Source organism: Populus alba, chromosome 2, assembly GCF_005239225.2.
Source record: "Populus alba chromosome 2, ASM523922v2, whole genome shotgun sequence".
Classification (NCBI taxonomy): domain Eukaryota; kingdom Viridiplantae; phylum Streptophyta; class Magnoliopsida; order Malpighiales; family Salicaceae; genus Populus; species Populus alba.
Window position 1 is genome coordinate 17,960,339 of NC_133285.1, and position 20,672 is coordinate 17,981,010.

The 20,672-nt window shown below is 31.2% G+C and overlaps 1 protein-coding gene across 1 annotated transcript; it reads right to left on the reverse strand.

Moving 5' to 3' along the window:
- Positions 1-816: 816 nt before the first annotated feature.
- LOC118031951 (centromere/kinetochore protein zw10 homolog) lies at positions 817-9,157 on the reverse strand. Its single transcript, XM_035036484.2, has 14 exons — positions 8,414-9,157; positions 7,990-8,130; positions 7,257-7,430; positions 6,780-6,938; positions 4,647-4,880; positions 4,420-4,569; positions 4,144-4,236; positions 3,553-3,648; positions 3,158-3,286; positions 2,978-3,055; positions 2,727-2,885; positions 2,496-2,646; positions 2,304-2,386; positions 817-1,579 (listed from the first exon to the last, which is right to left on the reverse strand). Exons 1-14 carry the CDS (start codon positions 8,960-8,962, stop codon positions 1,496-1,498), a joined length of 2,280 nt encoding a protein of 759 aa, XP_034892375.1. The 5' UTR covers positions 8,963-9,157; the 3' UTR covers positions 817-1,495.
- Between the last annotated feature and the right edge of the window lie 11,515 nt (positions 9,158-20,672).

Sequence of the window (20,672 nt, forward strand, 5' to 3'; positions counted from 1 at the left end):
AATTAAATTTTCATACAATTAAACCCTTAATAAATTCAATTAAACCTTGAAAAATTTCAATTGAGTCATTTAACATCTAATTTTAAATTTTCTTCCTCAAATTAAATTTTTCTTTACCGATAATGCCTTCATCAATAAAAAATATAGTCAAATTTTCTAATCTTATATATATTTAATATTCCTCAACTAGATATTTTGTTATATTCTCCTTACTAATATATTTTTGTTATTTTCTTCTAGCAGTTTTTTTTTTATATATATATTTTCTCTATTTTTTTTTTTCTTCTAATTTTTTATGTGATATGTGAGGCTCCAAAATAAATAGCACTCATGTTAAAAGATAAAATTAAAATTGAAAAATCAATTGAAAAAAAAACAAAAAACCAACTTTAATTAACTTGAGTTAACTTGTCAGACCCATTACAAGAATCATGAGATAAGAATATTCTTATTAAAATCAAATCACAACAAATCACAAAACATAATTACTAATCAATCCAATATTAAAAGATAAAATTAAAAAAAAATCAAATAAAAAAATTAATTAATTAATTAAAACCAAGTTATTATGTAAAACCTTCATATAACTGAAATAACCTCACATAAAATAAATTATAAAAAAACATTAAGAAATTAAATCATTAATAAAGAATAAAATATGAAGACAAATAAAAATATTATTCAATTGAAGGATACAGTAAAATCCATTTCTCATTTCGTATTTTGTTAATTAATCAAAAGAAGGCAGTTTCATTTTAAAAAAGCTAGCTGAGCTTTCTATGAATTAACATTCATAAACAGTAAATTAAGTTATAATTTAAGGTCAAAGAAACTAAATTGTTATTATATTGCTAAAAACACAGGACTAAATTATTATTTTACACCAAGTAAAACCAACACCACTTTAGCTCTAGCATCTTCAGTCCTAACAGCAGAGCACCACCCAAAATTTCCTGGAATCTGCCAAAATACTCGCTGAGCTACAACAAAGCATATACCACCATCCCTCATCCTCGAAACATCAAAAGTTAGCTGCATATAAGGATTTCACCTATTGATTTTTAACCAAATACGTTCTTTAGAAGGCCACTAGTTTATAGCATTTGCACAGTTTGCTGAAATATCTACCGCAACTAGCTGTCAAGAACTTGTAAAATGATACACGGTTTATAAAATTCCTTGACAAAAATGATCCGACTTTGCCCTCAATCTTCCTAGGATAAATAATTGGTAAATTTACAGGCAGGTATTCTAATTTCTACAGAAAATACCTTCAATCTAAATTCTGCCGTGTCCTCCATTGATTGAACTTCACAAAATCTGTGACAAAACTGTAGATCTACCTCTTTTGATTGGACTGGGGAAGCAATGAATGTTCGCATGATTTACTCCAACAGCCCAGCCACAAAAAAACGTAACTATTGGAAACGTTTTCTTTCTCCCCTTCCCCTCTTTAACTAGTGAGTGAGATGGTAATTGAGTTTAACTCAGTTGCTTACAAGCCGACATTTTCTATCCTCCATAGGCATTCTTTTCGCAGAGGGGAGTCTGTAAATATTGCTTTGATGAAATCTTTTACCTGCAAAAGTGAAGGACTTCTAAGCACTGATGAACATATAACACATACCACCAGTAAAATACAGTTAGGAAGTACAACTAGTGGAACACCTTTTCCTAGCTGGTTGTATGATTGAGTTCTTAGATAACAAACATTATTATTATTATTTTTTTTTTTTGGGGTGGGGGGGGGTGGGGGCGCTAATGATGTGTCTCCTTTCACCATACATCCATACCAAAGACATAAATTCCCCTCGCCTCACTAGCACTGGGCAAGTTAGTGGGACAAGATTGATGGCTGCGGGTTACAGATAAGGTATCTGACTTATTGGCTTCTTGCTAGTGAGCAGAGTAGAGTCAAGCTCAAACTGCTATGGGACACAGGTGACGCTAATGAAAGTAGGAGGAGCCACTAGATACAACTTTTGGTATTACAAGAAAATTTCACCATGGCAAGAGCATCCGGTAAAACTAAAATGTAACTAACTTCCTTTTCCATCAAATCACAGCAAAACCTATAGATGAGATGTATGCCTAAATAGAATCAATTCATATCAAATTGGAGACAACAAAGTATTGAATTCAAGACTAATAAAAATAATTCCAACTCTTGTAGATGGAAACATGAAAAAAGTAGGGTCATTGCTGAATGTGCAACCCAGCTATTTAACGCAACCACAAAGACATACCAAGAGAAGAGAAGGCAAAAAAATAGTAATTGCTTTTTCTCAGATATGCATATATACCTCTAGCATCGTAAACCCAATGCTGATGAGTTCCCCACTTTGCCAAGCTGTTGTAATGGATTTCAAAGGCATGTCCAGAAGTTCTGAAAATTACAAAGAAAACCACAGATAAGAACAAACATTGGTTGCAAGACAGCCATTTGCCATCCACCAGTTTCAAGAGATAACTTGATTGACAGACTGAAAACTTGCCTGCAACTTTACGGATTTTACGTAATGATGGTATTAGATCATCTACGAGACTTGTATGATACTCTCCAGGCCTCTCCTTTTGAATGACAGTACTCAGAGATTCCATTAAAGATGATATGCTTTCCAGCATCAAATGGATGAGTCTTTGAAGCTGGGAACATATGAACAGATTAAATGTCTAGTAAACAAATAAGTAGACACAAATTGAAAATTCATAGTAAATGAACGTACCTGTAATGTTTCCTCAGCTGCCATATCATCTAGGAGGAGTATGTCTTTCGTGATTCTAGAAAAAACCGACTCTAGAACCATACACAAGCTTTTCTTGTAAGTAGATGGCAGCAAGAGTGGCTCCCAGATAATATGTACTTTTTCAAGAATAAAAACAACCTGATCATGAAATATTTAGCTCTAATCATACAGTTACAAGAAAGACAATAACAAAAGAAAAGAAAAAAAGTGCAGTAATAAAATATATGAACCTGATCTATGCTAAATTTTGCTGATTCAAATTGCTGAGCCTGATGAGTGTTCTGAAATCCATCAGCACCATCTATGGCCTAATAAAACAGTATTTTTCATGAGTTGAGAGAATAGATAGTTCTAAATGTCAAGGTGAAAAAACTTCTGGCATTGTCAGAGTAATATTTCAGTCACTAAACCTCTTTCAAATTAGAAATAACGAGCTGAATTTGTCTCTGCAGTATCTCCTCTGCCATTACTTGAAATCGAGGAGCCAAATCAACAAAAACAGCATGTTCCTTGATGGAAATCGGAAAGTCTGACCGATACTGAAACATCATTTGAACATATGCAAACAGTTAATTTTCTATTCCACTTAAAAATCAGTTTACACAAAATTCGTTATTAATAAATCTCCTTGCTGAAACAATAGGATGCATATAAAGAGTCCAGGAGAAGAAAATGAAAAGCAGACTGCTGCAGAATTATGGATTCCTAATTTCTAGATTACAGCATTACACATGAGAAAGAGAGAAGAAGAAAGAAAAACTAGCATTAATACGAACAGATTAGCAGAATTATAGTACATCGATACCTCAAATGCCAGTCCAAGTATCTCTTGAGATAGATAGAAACAGTCATTGTGCATGAGAACAGCAACCTGGTTGACTCCATCAAGCTGCCTTTCTAGCTTCATAAGTTTAAATTGAACGTTACTAACATAATCGCTGACATGGACAGGCCATGAAACACCCACATATTTTGTTTTTAGCTATCATAACGATTGCAGAATAAAGAAAAAGTACCAGCAAGCTCTGGTAGAAATGAAACATACTACAAGAATAATCCATCTCAAAAGAAAAACCAAAAATAGGCTTCTCAATAAATTTAGGAAATTGAGCACACCAAAGCCATTACAAGGAGTGTAAAAACAAAGCTCAAATGACATTATTATTTAAAAAATCAAAGCAGCTTTGTTGACAGTAGCTGATTATAATTAGCCTTAAATCAAAGAGGAAGAAAAACCTCCACATAATGAAAGCATAGAAAAAATAATTCCCTAAAAAGTTTTAACCCATGCTTTTACCAAATGTAAGTTGCAGTGGTTTTTATACACAAATAGCTACATATATATAAGTTTTGCAGTCAAATCTTTGAGTCAAGAGACTGCCTTCCATGCACTAACCTTGACAGGAACAACAGCCTCATAGAGAAGTATAGCATCCCTGGCAGCATGATAGAACTCCAATGCAACTCTGGGAGAAGACAAGCAAATGTCCTGCACCAAATGGCTATTAATCATGAGCATAGTGAGTGCACTTTAGGTGTGAATTTAGAAGCCATACAGCTTAGACTTTTCAACACTCCATCAAGAAAAACATGCAGATGCTTGAAAGAACTCAGGACATCTAAATTATCATGTGTATATGAGTTTAAGTTTTTGTATCTTTAGACCAGTTACCTTAAGTGTCTGATGGACAAGATCCATCAGTTGAGTAGCTGCTTTGGACACCAAACACCTCTCGGACAGAAAAAGCAAGTCAACAACATGTTCATAATAATTTACAGCTGTCCCACTATTCTTCATTGGATGACCTTTTCTTGTATATTCCTGCAGAAATATTCATTATTCATGTTTAAAACATATCATAGTATCTAGAGACATGCATTTCAATCTTAGAAGCTCACTTGAGGAATAGTGAAGTCACACTGTAGAAGCAAATTTCTAGCCTTTGCCAAGATTTCGATCTTCTTCCTAGAAGCAAAGTGAAGCTCGACATTTTCAGCAAAGTTGCTCAACTTTTGGTCTGTGCTATCAGATGCTGAAATAAATGCCATCTCCTTCAAAGCAGTTTCAAACTCATATGTGTCTTTGATGATCTTCTGAAAGCCAGCAAGTTTCGAAGCATCTTCAGGGACAGCCTGGAACAAGAACTCACACTCAATTTCATCAATGGGCTTCTACCAAAGACAATTGCATAAATATAAAATATATATGTTGTGAGAAAATATTGTCATTCAGTATGTCACTGATGCGATCAACCATGAACTTTGGTGGATCACTATGGATTCGTGAATAGATGTGATAAAATATATTTTCCAGTTGATAAACAATCTGACTGATCATCTGATATGATGCTATCGAGGACCAAGTTAATGTATTATATGTTACCAATTAAATTCTACCACCAAAATACTTAAAATCAGCTCTATTTTTATTTTTTGTTATACTAATCAATCAAACCTGCCCTTCACCCTTCAAAATACCTTTTGTTTTCAATTAAATTGAAAAGAATGAAATACTTTATTGCAAATTAGTAAAATCTAAAGCAAAGATTTTGCAATTGTTTGGGGATAAAACTTGATAACAAAAGCTTTTAAGGGATACTTGATTTACATTAAGTAGATATTTCTAAGTAAAAGTGGATAATGAATCAATAGAATAAATATACCGGGTTCATGAAATTGTGGAATGTAAAATTGCAAAAACAGGTGAATTGACATTAAAAATATGTAAGTTAAGAAAAATTATGAAGTATGCGAATGCATAATCATTTGTTTGACAATTACCATTAGACTTTTAAATTTGAATATTATTTCAAGTCAATTAAGTGATCATATATATGATACTGATTTTAATTTTTAGAACATGTAGACCTGTTTACTTAAAGAATTTTTCATAAAAGAAAAAATTGAAACAAATTATATACCAATTATGATAAGTCATACTACAAAAATTAAAAGATTGAGGTCAATGTGTTATCTTTGTAAGCTTACATATTTTTTATCTTGGTTTTATTATATGTTTCATTCTTCTCTATTTAGGTTTTTAATTTTTCCCCACTTGTTATTTTTTCCATGACTTCTTCAAAAATCTAGAGCATATTCCAAAGTCAAGGTCTAAATGAGAAGTGACTGACTAATGGTATTGACATACTTGAAGTATAGGGGTTATAAGACATATTTTCAATGGACGACTGCATGTTACAAGAGACAAAGTACACAGAACTCAAGCTCATTAGCCTCTCTTATTGAACTCTTTGCATATAAAGAAAACAAAAGGCAGCATCATTTTGGACATGATCGAACATCAATTTTAAGGAGACATGCACCAGATGAATCCCCTATACTGTCTCATTCCATATCTCTACCACAAATATGAGGTAGATTTTCTTAAAGCACGTCTCTCATCCATACACTTCAGCGTTTGGGTGTCTCCAGTAAATCCATAAAACCCACACTACCAATACAGTATGGAAAACTTAAATTCATATGCCAATTTCAAACTTCATATAACCAAGTCAATGATTCACACGCCTCCATCATGTCCAAAATTTAGTACAACTCAATGTCTGTCTGTTTTTTTTTTTTTTTTTTTTAAATATTTGATACGTCAGTACATTCAAGATTGTTATAAGTGTCCCCCATCTCACATTCATTACGGTCATAGGTACAATGGTTTGTCCAGCTAGTGTTAAAGTAGTCCCAGAATGGGACTCAAGTTTATTTGAAACTGGTTGAGAATAACTACACAATTCATAGTCTAAACAAGCAGGCATCATAATCTTGGATAAAATTTACAAATAAAAATAAGACAGGTTCTAAATACTTGTTTAAAGTACAAATGTTGTCCATTAATAAATGAATGTGTACTCAAACATTTGGAAACAGTATGATCAATATAAATACATCTATCAAAAGATTCAATGGGAAAAATAATAAAGATAAATACCAGCATTAATGAATTATCAGGAAAAGTGAACAAAATACAGAACAGAAAAAACATTGTAGCTGAAGTACAAAGATTTCAGAAAAACAAACCTTGGAGAGAAAGTTAGAAATAACAAGTTCTGATATCCTTGGCCATGTCAACCTTCCAAAGCATCGAATCCAAGAAGGATTCTCAAAACATATGCACTTGCAAACAAAGTTTATAACCTGAATAATCCTTGAATAGATGATCTCACCATCCACATCGACCTTCGATATTGGAGAAAAAGGAAATGTCAAAGCAATGATAAGGACACTCCAGTAAGAACACAAATAAGGAAGAGACCTCATTGGATTGATCTATTGACAGGCACATTTACTCCATCTGTAAGACTGTTAATGCTGTTTTTGGATGGAAAGTATGAAGTTACATATTCTCAAAACAATGCCCTATCAAAATGATAAAGCAAACACTATTGGTAGGGTTCAGCAATCTGCATAACATTCATTGCCATGAACCTCCCACTGTAATAGAAACCAGTGCAATATAAGTGAAAATTTTAGAAAGTGTTATTAAACCATATGTACCATTGGATTGCTTGTTGATAGTATTTTCAATATTGCCTCAGTCATTTCTTTGGAGACGTCTTTCAGATCTTCCATGGATGAAATGGATGATCCTTTCTTTACAACAGGAATGATGACATGCTTGATCATTTGGTCAGCCACTTTAGCAAACCCATAGTCTAATATACCAATCACCTACAATAATCCATCATAAGTAAGTGAATTTGACAATTGAAGCTTCCAATTGCACAGAGAACCATTTGTATTAACATAAAGCACATCCCCAAACGGGGGTGATTAACTAGGGGTTCCCTTTGGGTTTTTTTTCTCCTACTGGTAAAAATCCAGTGAAAGGAAGAGTGTCAAATAAATGTTAATATGAAAGGTAATTTGAGTTTTTCTATAGCAAGTAATAGTTCTTAATGCACATTAAGAAAAGGTAGTGTTTCTTTTACAGAACTAAGGCAAGCAATTGCACCCCTTCAACACAAAGCCACAGAGATATTTTACCAAGGCCAAAATACTACAAATAAATATCAATCAAGCTTCACAAACAGGCAGTGCAATAGAGGCTTAGACAACAGAATTTTTCCATACATTAAATTGAAATAAACGGGTCATAGAATTCATGAAATGCTTCGATGTTATCACTAACACCTCAACTTCAGGCGTGATTAAATTATAAACACATCATGTTTGAAAACTGCTTTTGCATTCACACAAACAAAAATGAAGAGATGATGGGTGCACTCACTTCCATTGAGTCCAAAACACTGTGGAGATCCACAACCCCAGCAATGCCATCAACACTCAACCGATACTTGACTCGAACAATACTAGAATCTGGCTCGAACTGCACTGCATTTTCCACGAATTTCACAAGCATCTCTTGAATCTACAAACCCAAATCCAATTCCTCTAAAAAACAATGATACACTCAATAAAAATCACAAATATATCAATCACAATCCGCTAAGAAAATAAATATCATCACTTCACTTAAACTAACAGAACTATCTTACTCAAATGAAGCTTTTGTTAACTCCTGAGAAAACAATTCTGCGCTTCTATATATCCAGTAAGACTTTCCGTCATTTTCCTCTTTTTTTTTCTCAGCAACCAAGCAGAGCTTAGCTATATCTTTAAAAATAAATAAATCGAAGAAAGAAAACCATTACCTCCTCGAAGCAATCGAGCCACTCCTTCCTCAACAAACCATACACAACAGGCTCTCTCTCCTCCTCATCACCAATCCTCAAAATCTTCTTCAAATCCCTAATATCAACAGCCGCAAGTCTCAGCCGTCCATTCTTCACTCCCTCTTTTATCCTTCCCAACCTCTCACTAATTCCCACAATTATCCTCACCAACTCCAATATTTCCCTCTTTTCCCTCGCCTCCTTCATCTTCCCACTCAACTCCTCAACAATCTCCCTAATCTCGCCATCAATCGGAGAATCGGAAACCAGAGCTAGAAGATCTAATAAGCACTGGTTAATCTGGTCGGTTCGAGAAACGGCGTCGTTGCAGAGGGAGAAGAGAGAGGAGAAGTCGCTGTGGTGAGCGAGGATGTAGGATTTGACTTTCGATTTGATTTGGAGAGAGTGAGATTCGAGGCGGGTTATGAGGAGGCGGAGATCGGGTGCGGAGAGGGGTGCGGTTGGGTCCCTGAGATCACTCGTTGAGAGAAGGTCTCGAACGTTGATTGCGTCGAAGAGAGCGTCCATCTTGAAACGATCAGAGGATTTTGTTTTTGTGACTGAAGGAAAGGAAAGTTGATGGCGGGGGAGAACGGAGGAGAGGAACAACGTGCGCTAGTCTGGTAGCCGTCGCGACGTGACATGAACGGTTATGGGCTTTGAGATTTCTATTAGTGAGCAAGAAAGGAAGTTTCAGCCTCGTTAGAGTTTGAAATTTACTAAAAGGCTGTTTGTAACAATTTAATTTATAAACAAATTTAAATTAATTTGATAATTTATTATAGTTTTTATGTTAGATATATTGCCGGCACTTCATCACGGATGGAACAATGATTTTTTATGTAAAAAAAATAAAAGGTAAAAAAAATTCAAGTTCCAAGTCTGTAGTTAAAGTAAATAATATGAAAAAAATAACAACAATAAATAAATTGATAAAAAAAATAATGAATAAAAGATAGAAATAACCACATCTAAATTTATTCAAATTATCAAATAATACGATGCTAACCTAACTAAAAAACCCCAGAAAAAAGAAAGTCAATTCTAAAAAAAAAAGAAAGAAAAGAAAATACTATATTTAAAAAAGAAGGGAAAAACAAAGCAATCCTAAAGTGAACTTTCTAAACCTAATTTAATATAAAAAAACTTGCAACTTATGAAATCATGACTCGAGTTCAATCAAAAAATTTAAATATCATCTAATTTAATTTTGAATGATTAAACTATATATAAAAAACTTTTAAAAGAAAAGGAGAAGCACAAAAAAAAGAAAAAAAAGAATGGACCTACAATCTATCAGGAAAAAACCCAATAAAGATGAAATTTTAAAAAAAAATATCCAAAAAAATTACAATTAAAAGAATCAGGACCAAACTTGAAAAATTGAAAAATCATAGGTGGTGAAATTGAAAATCATTTTTAATATGATAGATTATTTATAGATTAAAAAATGATAAGGGTTAAATAGAAAAACAATTGTTGAAAGCAAACTGGAAATTTTGATCTAGATTCAATCAAAAAGCATAACCCTCAACTAATTTAATTTCAAAATATGAGATCGCTAGAAAAATATTAATTAAAAACCCTGTAAAAGCAACAAAAAATTTGACAAAAAAATCAAACACTTAGAAAATGAGACTAGGATAATGCTATAAATAGGAAAGCTTGAAAAAATACTGGTAAAAAATGTTAAAAAAATACTTAAAAAAAAAGTCAATTTGAGTTAATCTTTTAGCTCTATGACCTGAGTCATAACACCGGTGTGACCCCATCAAAGGTAAACTAAAAAAAAAAAGAAAAAAAGAAGCTAGATTCTTAACCAAACAAACATTGAGAGATGAAATTGAGAAAAAAAAATCGATATAAAAAACAACGCAATACGAAAAAAATTAATAATTAAAAGAATTATAACTAAATTCCACATGAAAATCAAATGAAATTAAATATTCAGGGATGGAATTGCAAAAAACCAACCCATTAAGAAAATGATTTAAAAATAGCAATTAAAAGAAGCAGAACCAATTTTGACACAAAAATTAAATAAAAATAAGTGTTTAGGGGTGGAATTGTAAAACAACAAATCAATCAAGAAAATGATTCAAAACAAAACAAATAGCAATTAAAAGAATAGGAATTAAATTTCAAAATAAATTTCAAAAATCAAATGACTAGGTATGAAATTAAAAATAAAATCCAATTAGAAATAATCAATGTAAAAAAAAATTGAAAATAAGAGAAGGGACTGAATCCAAAGAAAAAATAAATTGAAGGGCTGGTATGATTTTTTTGCATGGCCAACGCATAATCCCAGGAAGAAAGAGAAGTAAAAGAAAGAAAAAAAAATAAAATTTATTTCCAGCCAAACCTCGTCAAACCATTATACATGCATCATTTAAGGAGGAAGAGGACTCTAGGACTAATCAAATGATACGGTAAAAGCACCATTACAACCACCAGTGTCAGCTGCATGCGCCACCAAAAGTTAGCGGAGCGACTGACACGCTGGTGCATGATTTGCACAAGTGATTAGTACTTAAAAGTGCATTTTTATCAAGGTTTTATATTATCATTTTGCACTTGAAGTATCAATAACTCCTTAACTAAAATATGTTTTATAATAACATATCTAATAATATAAGATACCTTTAATTTATGGTAAATGTTCATCTTAAATGCAGGTCTATCACATAAATGAAAGGATTGATTGATGAGTTTAAGTACTGAAATTGAAAGGACAAAGAGAGGGCCAAACTTGGAAAAGAGATGTTGGTGTAGTCCAAACTAGAATACTGTTCGGTAATTGAGTCATATCTCGAGTTCTAGATGTCTAAATGACCTCACTTTTTTGGACAGATTCAATAAGACATAGGCCTACAACTTTGATGTGGAGTCCAAGATTTAAAAAGATTGTTTTCAAGTCCAAATTATAGCAATAACGGAGAAGTCCAAATATGTTCTGCAGCCCAAACATTGTTAAGTGTTCAGGCTATATCTCGAGTTCTAGAAGTCCAAATGACCTCAAGTTTTTTTCTTGGAAAGATAAGACAATTTCCTATAACTTTCATGAGTACAGGTGATTCCAATTCTGATGCTAGCAATGACGTTTTATTCAGATAAGAAGATAAGGATTTTCACCAAGTCAAGAGTTGGTCACCCACTCAATAATTAATCATCAAATCAATAGTTTCAAATTTTGGCCTATGAAAGGAGGTATTTGACATGCATTTAGGGGCTTGGTTGTTCAGATCAAGAACTTGCTCTTTCTCTCTCTCTTTATATTTTTTTGTAATTCTTAAGTTTTGCTTTCATTAATATCTTGTTTATACTTTTCATTTCCTTTCCTTTACTTAGTTAACTTGTATCTTATTTATGTTCTTATTTTGTTTATTTATGTTTCTCTTTCTTCATTATGTTTAGCTAAGTTTATTATGTCAAGGTGAAAATGTTACATTAATGGTGTAAGAATAAGCATAGTGTAAACTCAACATGGACCTTAATGTTTAATATTAACATTTTTTATCTTTTTATCTTACTAATTCTTAATATCTTACTTGTTAAATGGTTAATCTAGATTTGTGTTGTATAACACTTGGTACAATAAATGCTTGGCACTCTCATAACCCAACCATATGGTATTACCTACACCTGTGTTATGAAAGGAACTTGATTTGTTGTTAACATAAGTTAGCATCATGAATTCCTGACAATATTTAAAAGTTTGGTGTTGCTTAAATAAGATAATTAATATGATCATGTTAACAATTTATAATGAGCTATTAATGACAAATCATTCGATCAAAACCTCCTTTATGTGTGGTGTCCAGTTGAATAATAAAAGTTTATACTATACTTGTTTGAAATACCATTAGTGGATCCTTTAACCTTGACATTTGTTTTTTATAATTATTTAATCCTAATATTAATCTTCTATTTCAAAGTTCTCATCAACTTCTTTTATTTATTTATTATTATTATTATTATTATTATTATTATTGTATATAATTTATACAATTAACCTTTCTATGGTTCGACTCCAGTCTTACCGGGTTATTTATTACTTCGATACTCTTATACTTGAGAGAATACATCAATTTTTTAGTTGTGTCAATAAGCTAACAAATTTTTTGTTTTTGTTGTACAAAACCGAAAATGCCCTCAAGACCAATCAACAATAACAAACAAACCACAAGGAAATTGCTACCAAACTCTTGAATCCAAGGCTAAAAAATTGGAATGACATGAGTAATGTAGTAATTTCATTGTTTTAGCAAACATGAAAAATACAAAAAGGCCCTTGTATATAAGGCATTAGATTATTATTCTAGGGTTACATTAGTTATTTTACTATGCATTTTTGAAACACAATTACCAAAATAATCTCACTCGATTCTCCAAATACATTTATATCATAAGGAAAAGACCACTCTACCTCCAAAGCAAAGGCAAAAGAGAAAATGAACAAGGAGCACTATAGTAATTATGCTATTATAATGAATAATAAACGGTATCTTGGAGCACAGTAATATCACCATGAGTTTTAGCTTTCTTGTTAATTTAAATTTATTATAATTTTTATATTTAAAATAAAATATCAAATTATATAATTGAATTCAATTATATTGTTTAGAATATCATTGAAACAAATTGAATTAACAATATTTAATTACTATTTTATCTTTAATTTAAAATTCATTTATTTTTATTACAAGGGTCATTATATTTATTTAAAATGACATAAAATATAACTATTTTTAAAAATATAAATAGATTTATCTCATATTAGTTCTTTATTAAACATTTATTAAAAATGTTTTCAATCAAATTAATCTTAAGTGGTGGAGGTTTTCTTTTTTAAAAAGCTTTGAAACACATCTTTCTATCTCACATTTTAGAAGGTGTTTAGGATTATAGTAAATGTTGTTTTTCAAAATACTTTTGTTTGGAAATGTTTCAAAATAGTGTGTGTGTGTCTATATATATATATAATGTGTGACATGGATCACGTCCGCTGTCATGGCTAATATTGGAATATGCAATAGGCCTTTTCTAGTACTTTCTTCTACCATGAATTCACGATTCATCTTCTCATTTACCATAAAATTTTGAGTTGGTAATATTGGTAGCAAGAAGGATCATCTGAGAAAACTTAAACACCTATTAACATAACTTTAAAACACGTGGGTTTTCTAGTGTACATGAATGCAATGTGAACTGAGAGACAATTGACTGTAAACTTACTGAACATGCATGTACTATGGACCAAAATACAATTAACTGTGAGCTTGCACAATTGCTTTGCTATGTATTAAAACGTATAGGAATTTTCTATTGTATATGCACCGTGGACCAAGATACAATTAACTACAGATGACACTGTAGTACATTAGGGGCATTCCTTGCTTGTGTTTTTAGTCAAGAATTGTGGCTTAGCGGCAGAGGCGATAATTAATTAGATCAAGCTATCAACACCTGGCACTTGGGCTACCAAGCTAGGGTGTTGGGGCTGGCCAAGGCCACAATATGCAAAGCACCTGACACGGGGTATGGCCAACCTTGGGCGCTAGGGGCGGACCCATGTGCTTGGCTGCAACCCCAGGGCGCTTGATTATTTGTTATAATAATATTTATATTAACAAACCATATGGAAATACATATGGAAAAAACACAAATAATATTTATTAACCACTTGGTTGCACAATTGTTTTACTATATATTAAAACGTATGGAAAAAATATTGTAGAAACACTATAGATTTACTATGGACGACACTGTAGCACTCTGGGGGGCGTTCTTTTCATTTGTTTTGAGTCAAGAATTGTGGCTAGGGGCGTGGCTTTCTTTGTCCCAAGTCGCTAGGTCTGGCTTTGGTAGCCAGATCCAACACTGTTGGGTTTGGTTGACAAGCCAGACCCAAAACACTTTTAAAAGTGCAAATAGTGTTGAACCCTGCTTCACTGGGAGCCAACAACGTTTGGGCTCTTTCCCACCAGGACCCAACAGCCTTGGGACCTCCCTCCCACCATGACCCAACAACATTGGACCCACCTTTCACTAGGACCCTCAGCCAATCTTAGTATTCTGTAAGCACCACTGGTTGACTATAAGCAAGCTTCTAAACGAAAAAAGAGGATGAGAATCACGGTGGAGGGCTACTACCACTAGAAGAAGAAAGCCTTTAGTACCTGATAGTGGAAAGAGCTTTTTTAAATAGTCATCCAATATAGAAAAAATAAACTGTCCTAGGTTAATTATTCTAATTTTTTCTTCAAAATAATTATGATGATAATTATAAAGGAGAAAATACCAATTCAATTTGAATGGATTCAAAACGTTGTTACTCTTCAAATCTTGATTAACAATTCTACCATTCTCATCCATTAAATAATATTTTAGTACTTCCTCTTAAAATGTTTTGTTCTTTTCTTTTATTGATGTTTTTTTTTTCATATTGTAAAGACAAGATAAATTGATGTGACCTTGTTTTTTATTGTATAAAAGTTGGGTGATGATAATTTTTTTTTGTTTGAGATGGGGTTGAATTTTCTAATTAAAACATGTTTGATTTTGAGTTTCAAAAATTCTATGAATTTTTTTTTGATGATTTTTTAAGTTTTTGCTTTATTTCAAATTAATACTTTTTATGTATTTTGTATTATTTTTTGATATTTTTTAAAAACTATATTAAGATTATGTCTGGTTGCGAAACGAGACCTAGAAAATTTGAAAATTTTAAGTTTTTTTTTTCTGTACTTAAAAATAATATATTTTTTAAAAAATATATTGACATTATGCCTGACTATGAAGTGAGACCCATGAAATTTGAAAATTTTAATTTTTTTCTTTACTTCAAAATTATTTTTTGATGTGATTATATAAAAAATAGATTTCAAAAAATAAAAAAATATTATCTTTATATATATATATATATATTAAAAATATTTTAAGATATTTCCAATTTTTTTTTCTCTTGATTTTTTTTCTTTTTTCTCTTATTGATTTTTTTTTCATACTGTAAAGAGAATAAACTCTCAATAAAGTTTTGATTCACATCATATACTTTATAAATTTTTGGTATTATATAAGAGATTTTATTTTGAGTAATAGAAGATATTTTAATTCTATAACATTAGTGTAGGAGATTCAAGATTTTATCAATGTTTTATTGTCTTTAGATTTTTTATGCACTAATTTTGAATTATATATATTATTAAATACATAAATAAAAAACCCAATTGAGTGTTAAATCCTGCAGGGTGCTAAACCTAATTAGGTGTGTAAGACCCACAATAGCTTTAGATCTTGCAGGGTGTAGTATTCAAATTAACTTTGAGTCCAATACCATGTAGGACCTAATTGGGTGCTGGGTCCTATCGGGTGCAGGACCCAAAATCCCTCTAGGTCCTGACAGTGTAGGATCCATTTAGGTATTGAATCCTGACATGTGCAAGGCCCAAATGGATTTTGGGTCTTGCACCCAACTGGACCAAAAAGGATTATGGGTCCTACTTGTGCAAGATCAACAATCCAATTGGATCCTAATAGGTATATGATTCAAAATAGCTTTGGGTCTTGCTGTAGTGTATGATTTATTAGTATTCCTTTTTGTTTGTTGTAGGTGTTATATTGTTACTAACAAGTTTAAAGTTTAATTTCTTGAGGTTGGATTATATTAGTTGGCCGTGGGTAATTGAATCTAATTTTGTAATTTTAAAGGGTATTTAGAATTTAGTTGAATTTTCACAATTCTTTTTCTTTCTTTTTAGAACTTATCATTATTTTTATTTTTATTTTCAATATTAGGAGAAGTATTAGTCTCCATGCAAATAAAAAAGATCAACTGTACAGAACTTCCTTCAACTATGAATTACCAAAATAATTATTCTATATTACGCATAAGTTGTTGAACAAAACTCTAAATTAAAAATCCAATATTAGTATTAGTTACATATTGTAGTGCTACTGTTTTTTGATTTTTTTAAAAATTAATTTTTTTAAATATATTTTTTACTTATTTTAATGTATCAATATTAAAAATTAAAAAATTAGACTTTACTGTCACCAAGATCCAACAACTTGGGACCTTATCTATCACCATAACCTAACACAACTCTTCTACTATCAGACCACCATCTTTGACCCTTTGGTAACAGGACAAAATATCATCTTTTATTTTGTTTTTATTAAAAAAAAAATCCACGTGTCCTTCTCGACTAGGATTATATCTGGCTGGATCTTACTTCTGCCACTTACATTTAAAACAAGGAGGTTACGCCAAGCACAAGGTAGCATGCAATTTCAAATTTTCAACAAAAAGTAGGTGCGAGAGCTTTATCGATGATTATTTTTATTGGCTGCTTCACATGTTATCTTTCATAAAAACTATTATTTACTAGGTTTTTCTTTCAAGTAAATTCTTTTATGATTTTTATGTCAGCAAGAACTACAAGTGCTTGCACAACAAAAGTGCACTCCAAAGGATTTAATTAGGAGACAGTGAGCTTTTTAGAAGGACAAAAAAGAGAGAAAAAAACAGGAGTATTTTGGAAAATAGCTTTCAAAGTTAATTAGAATAGACTCCCTTTAGCAAATCAGAGGGGAGAGCAAATCCAAGGGTTTTCCACTTGCTTCTTGTTTTTATTTTTTTTATGAATTGAATTTTATTTAAAATTCAAATCAATATCCTCAAAAGATTTTTAAATAAAACAATTGATTCAACCTTATAAATTGAATTCAATATTCAGAATTTTAAATAGCCTAAAAAGATTCGTTTGAAAAATGACATATAATATGTTTTTTTAAGAAAAAACATAATTGTGATACTTGTTATTTGAACCGAGGTTGCACTGTAACCTCAAAACCAAATGGATACTATATAGTCTAGTTAAAGATTTTGACAAGTGTTTATTTGGTAATATGGTTAAAAATATATTTTTTAAAATATTATTTATCTGAAAAATATTAAATTTGATGTTTTTTTTTTATATAAATATATAATTTTAATATCCTTGTATCAAATTTATCTAAATAAATCTAAAAATACATTAAATTTGATGGTTTTTTTAGAAAAAAGCATTTGAAAAGCACTAGAATTATATCATCAAACAATAATAAAATATTAGCCAAGAATCAAATTGTTATAAATTCAAATATATCAAATAAGTACGGTGAATTGTGAGTTCTTATATCATAGATTCAAACAGTGTTTATCGCTAACAATATTTTGTTGAACTTGCTATTAATAGAAAAAAACTAAAAGAGATAAAGATAAGCATTATGGATTGTAAGGTATTTTACTAAGGGCTCAAGCAGTGTTGATCGCTAAAACTTTTGTTGATCTTACAATAATTTTGTTCAACTTCTTCTCCTGCTTTGCGTCCTTCCTTTTACCGAGAGACATGGCTGTTTGGAGACCATAATTTTTCCTTTGCTTTTTGATTTTTTGGCAGCTAAAAGGTCAATGCATCTAGGCTTCTTCTCCCTCTCTTTCCCACTCAAATTTAGTGCATCCAGGCTTAATTTCATTTTTTTATTTATTTTAGTAGGTAATTGTTGATTATTGGGGTTATTAGTTTAATTATTCCAGCAAACATTGTTAAAATTGTTTTTGTTTTAAATTAATTTTTTAGTATTTTTGATCAATTTGATGTGTTGATGTTAAAAATAAAATTTAAAAGATAAAATAAAAATTATTTTAATACTTTTCCAAATAAAAAATACTTTTAAAAATAATCAATGCTATATTACCAAATACCCTCTTACTTGTTTTAAGGTTTTGGTAAGTCTTCACCGATTGTGCAAAGGACTGTTTGTTAGAGCTCAATGGTATCAAGATTAGTTCCCATATAAACAAAAATGGATATTTAGATCACATTTCGTCTTATCAATAATGTAAAGGATTAACAGGTCAGAGATTCCTATTAGTTGTGGTTTAACAGCAATGTAAAGGTTAAATAAGATTTCATTTAATCTAATGTGTATTTAACAATATATATATATATTGTGGATTTTTGTTCTTGACTATATATTTGGTTGCCAGCCTTGTTGTTTATATTCTTTTTTTTATTAGATTAACATGGATGTTTGAGTCAGTTTGCTCGCATTTCGACTAGTCCCACATGTTCTGAAGTTAATGACTATGTAAGTCTTAAATGACATTAAAGTTTGTGGGACTCGAACTTGTAATATCTAAAGAACAAACACATAACCTGATCAGTTGAGCTACACCCTTCAAATTTAATTATTTATATTTTTCATTTTAGCTGTGATAGTGTTGTCCATTTGCTTGCATAGACTACGCAAGGTTGTTTTACAACAAAAACTAGCAGGAGCTTTATGGCTCAAAGCTGGAATTTGAGTATTTTTGGGATTACACATATGTAATGGTATAGATGGAAGATTTATGATCATGTAAATATTACGTTTTGATTTTGGTGGTGTCGCGGATAGTCACACTTGTAAAATATAAATTTCCGGTCCAAAAATAGAGTAATTCTTAATTGAAAAAATTGGTAACTTAAGAAGGAAAATTATTATAAATGGGGATAAAAACACTTAGTAATTTAATTTAAATTTTGAATGAAATAAAATAATAAAATTAAAACGCGAAATGTTAACCAGTGATAAATCACGTAAACTCTTTGACTTGGGTAAATTAATTATTTTAAAGTAAGATTTTTGTTAATGAAATTAGAGGTAGTTATAAATAAAATAATGTATGATCTTATGTGTTGCGATGTCGCAGTCACATAAATTAATTACCCTAGCTTTAAACACAACACACAAGATAGTATAGAGCAAGCAAGAGGTCGATCCCACGAGGAAGGTTCAAGTCAGATTTTTATGCTAGATGATACGCAATTTAGGGGGGCGTTTTGACATTATCTAGGCTAAAGCAAAAGAAAACAGAAAACTATCAAACAAAATTTAATAAAATCAGAAAATTATCAAGAGAATAAACCTTGGTCGCAAGCACACATCCACTTATAGAAATCAGAACTGATCATGGAAACGAAACATCAATTTATATTTTAAATATTTATCTCTTCTTAACATTGGTTAGTTAACGGATCTTCCATATAACTAACCTTATTTTAAATATTTATCTCTTCTTAACATTGGTTAGTTAACGGATCCGCCATATAACTAACCTTAATCATCAAACAACCACAGTGTCTGCACTAGTAATTTAATTCAATGACAACCTTAAGAACTAGATAAGTTTATTAATCAAGAAAACATAACTGTCCGTAGTTTATGTTTGATTTGATTGAATGTTCTCCCTAAGATTAATAACGTAGATCCGCCAGAATTATTAAACTCAGTTGCTTCATAAGTTCATATACCACAACTCTGGTTCTAATATCAAACTTAGCAATAGATTGTCTACAATAAAAACTTAGAGTACGCTCTAGCAATTAAAATAAACAATCATAGGAAAAGTAAGCATAGGAGAACAAACATATTCATCATATAAACTGAAAAGAAAAGGTAAAATAAATCTCACAGTTCTTAAAATCTGAAGGTTTCTGTGTCCTTGCAACCAAGAAAACGAGTTTAGCCTTGCGTTTGTTGAACAACTGATTAGTACTTAAAAGTGCATGTTTATCAAGGTTTTATATCATCATTTTGCACTTGAAGTATCAATAACTCCTTAACTAAAGCATGTTTTATAATAACAAGTTTGATATTATAAGATACCTTAATTTATGGTAAATGCTCATTTTAAATGCAGGACTATCACATAATTAAAAGGATTGATTGATGAGTTTAAGCATTGAAAGTTAAAGGACAAAGAGATGGCCAAACTTAGAAAAGAGATGTCGGTGCAGTCCAAACCGGAACATTGCTTGGTAATTGGATCATATCTGGAGCTCTAGATTTCGGATTTAGGTCCACTTTATATGGATGGAAAGGTAAGACAAAAGCCTACAACTTTCATGAGGAGCCCAAGATTTGAAAAGGTCGTTTTGAAGTCCAAATTGAAGGAACAACGAAGAAGTCCGAAGCTGTCCTGCAGCCCAAACACTATTTAGTGTTCAGCCCATATCTTGAGTTCTAGAAGTCCAAATGACCTCATATTTTTTTTGTTGGAAAGCTGAGACAATTTCCTAGAACATTCTTGAGGATTCTGGGCAAATTATGATGTTAGCAATGACGTCTTGATCAGACAAGAAAATAAGGATTGTTATCTAGTCAAGATGTGGCCACCCACTCATCAATTAGTCAACAAATCAATAGT

Coding starts and splice junctions, on each gene's coding strand:
- LOC118031951 (XM_035036484.2), bottom strand. CDS start 8,962: ATGGACGCTCTCTTCGACGCAATCAACGTTCGAGACCTTCTCTCAACG. Junction 6,939..7,256: donor TATCAACAAGCAATCCAATG/GTACATATGGTT, acceptor CCAATATCGAAG/GTCGATGTGGATGGTGAGAT. Junction 1,580..2,303: donor TTGGGTTTACGATGCTAGAG/GTATATATGCAT, acceptor TCACTTTTGCAG/GTAAAAGATTTCATCAAAGC.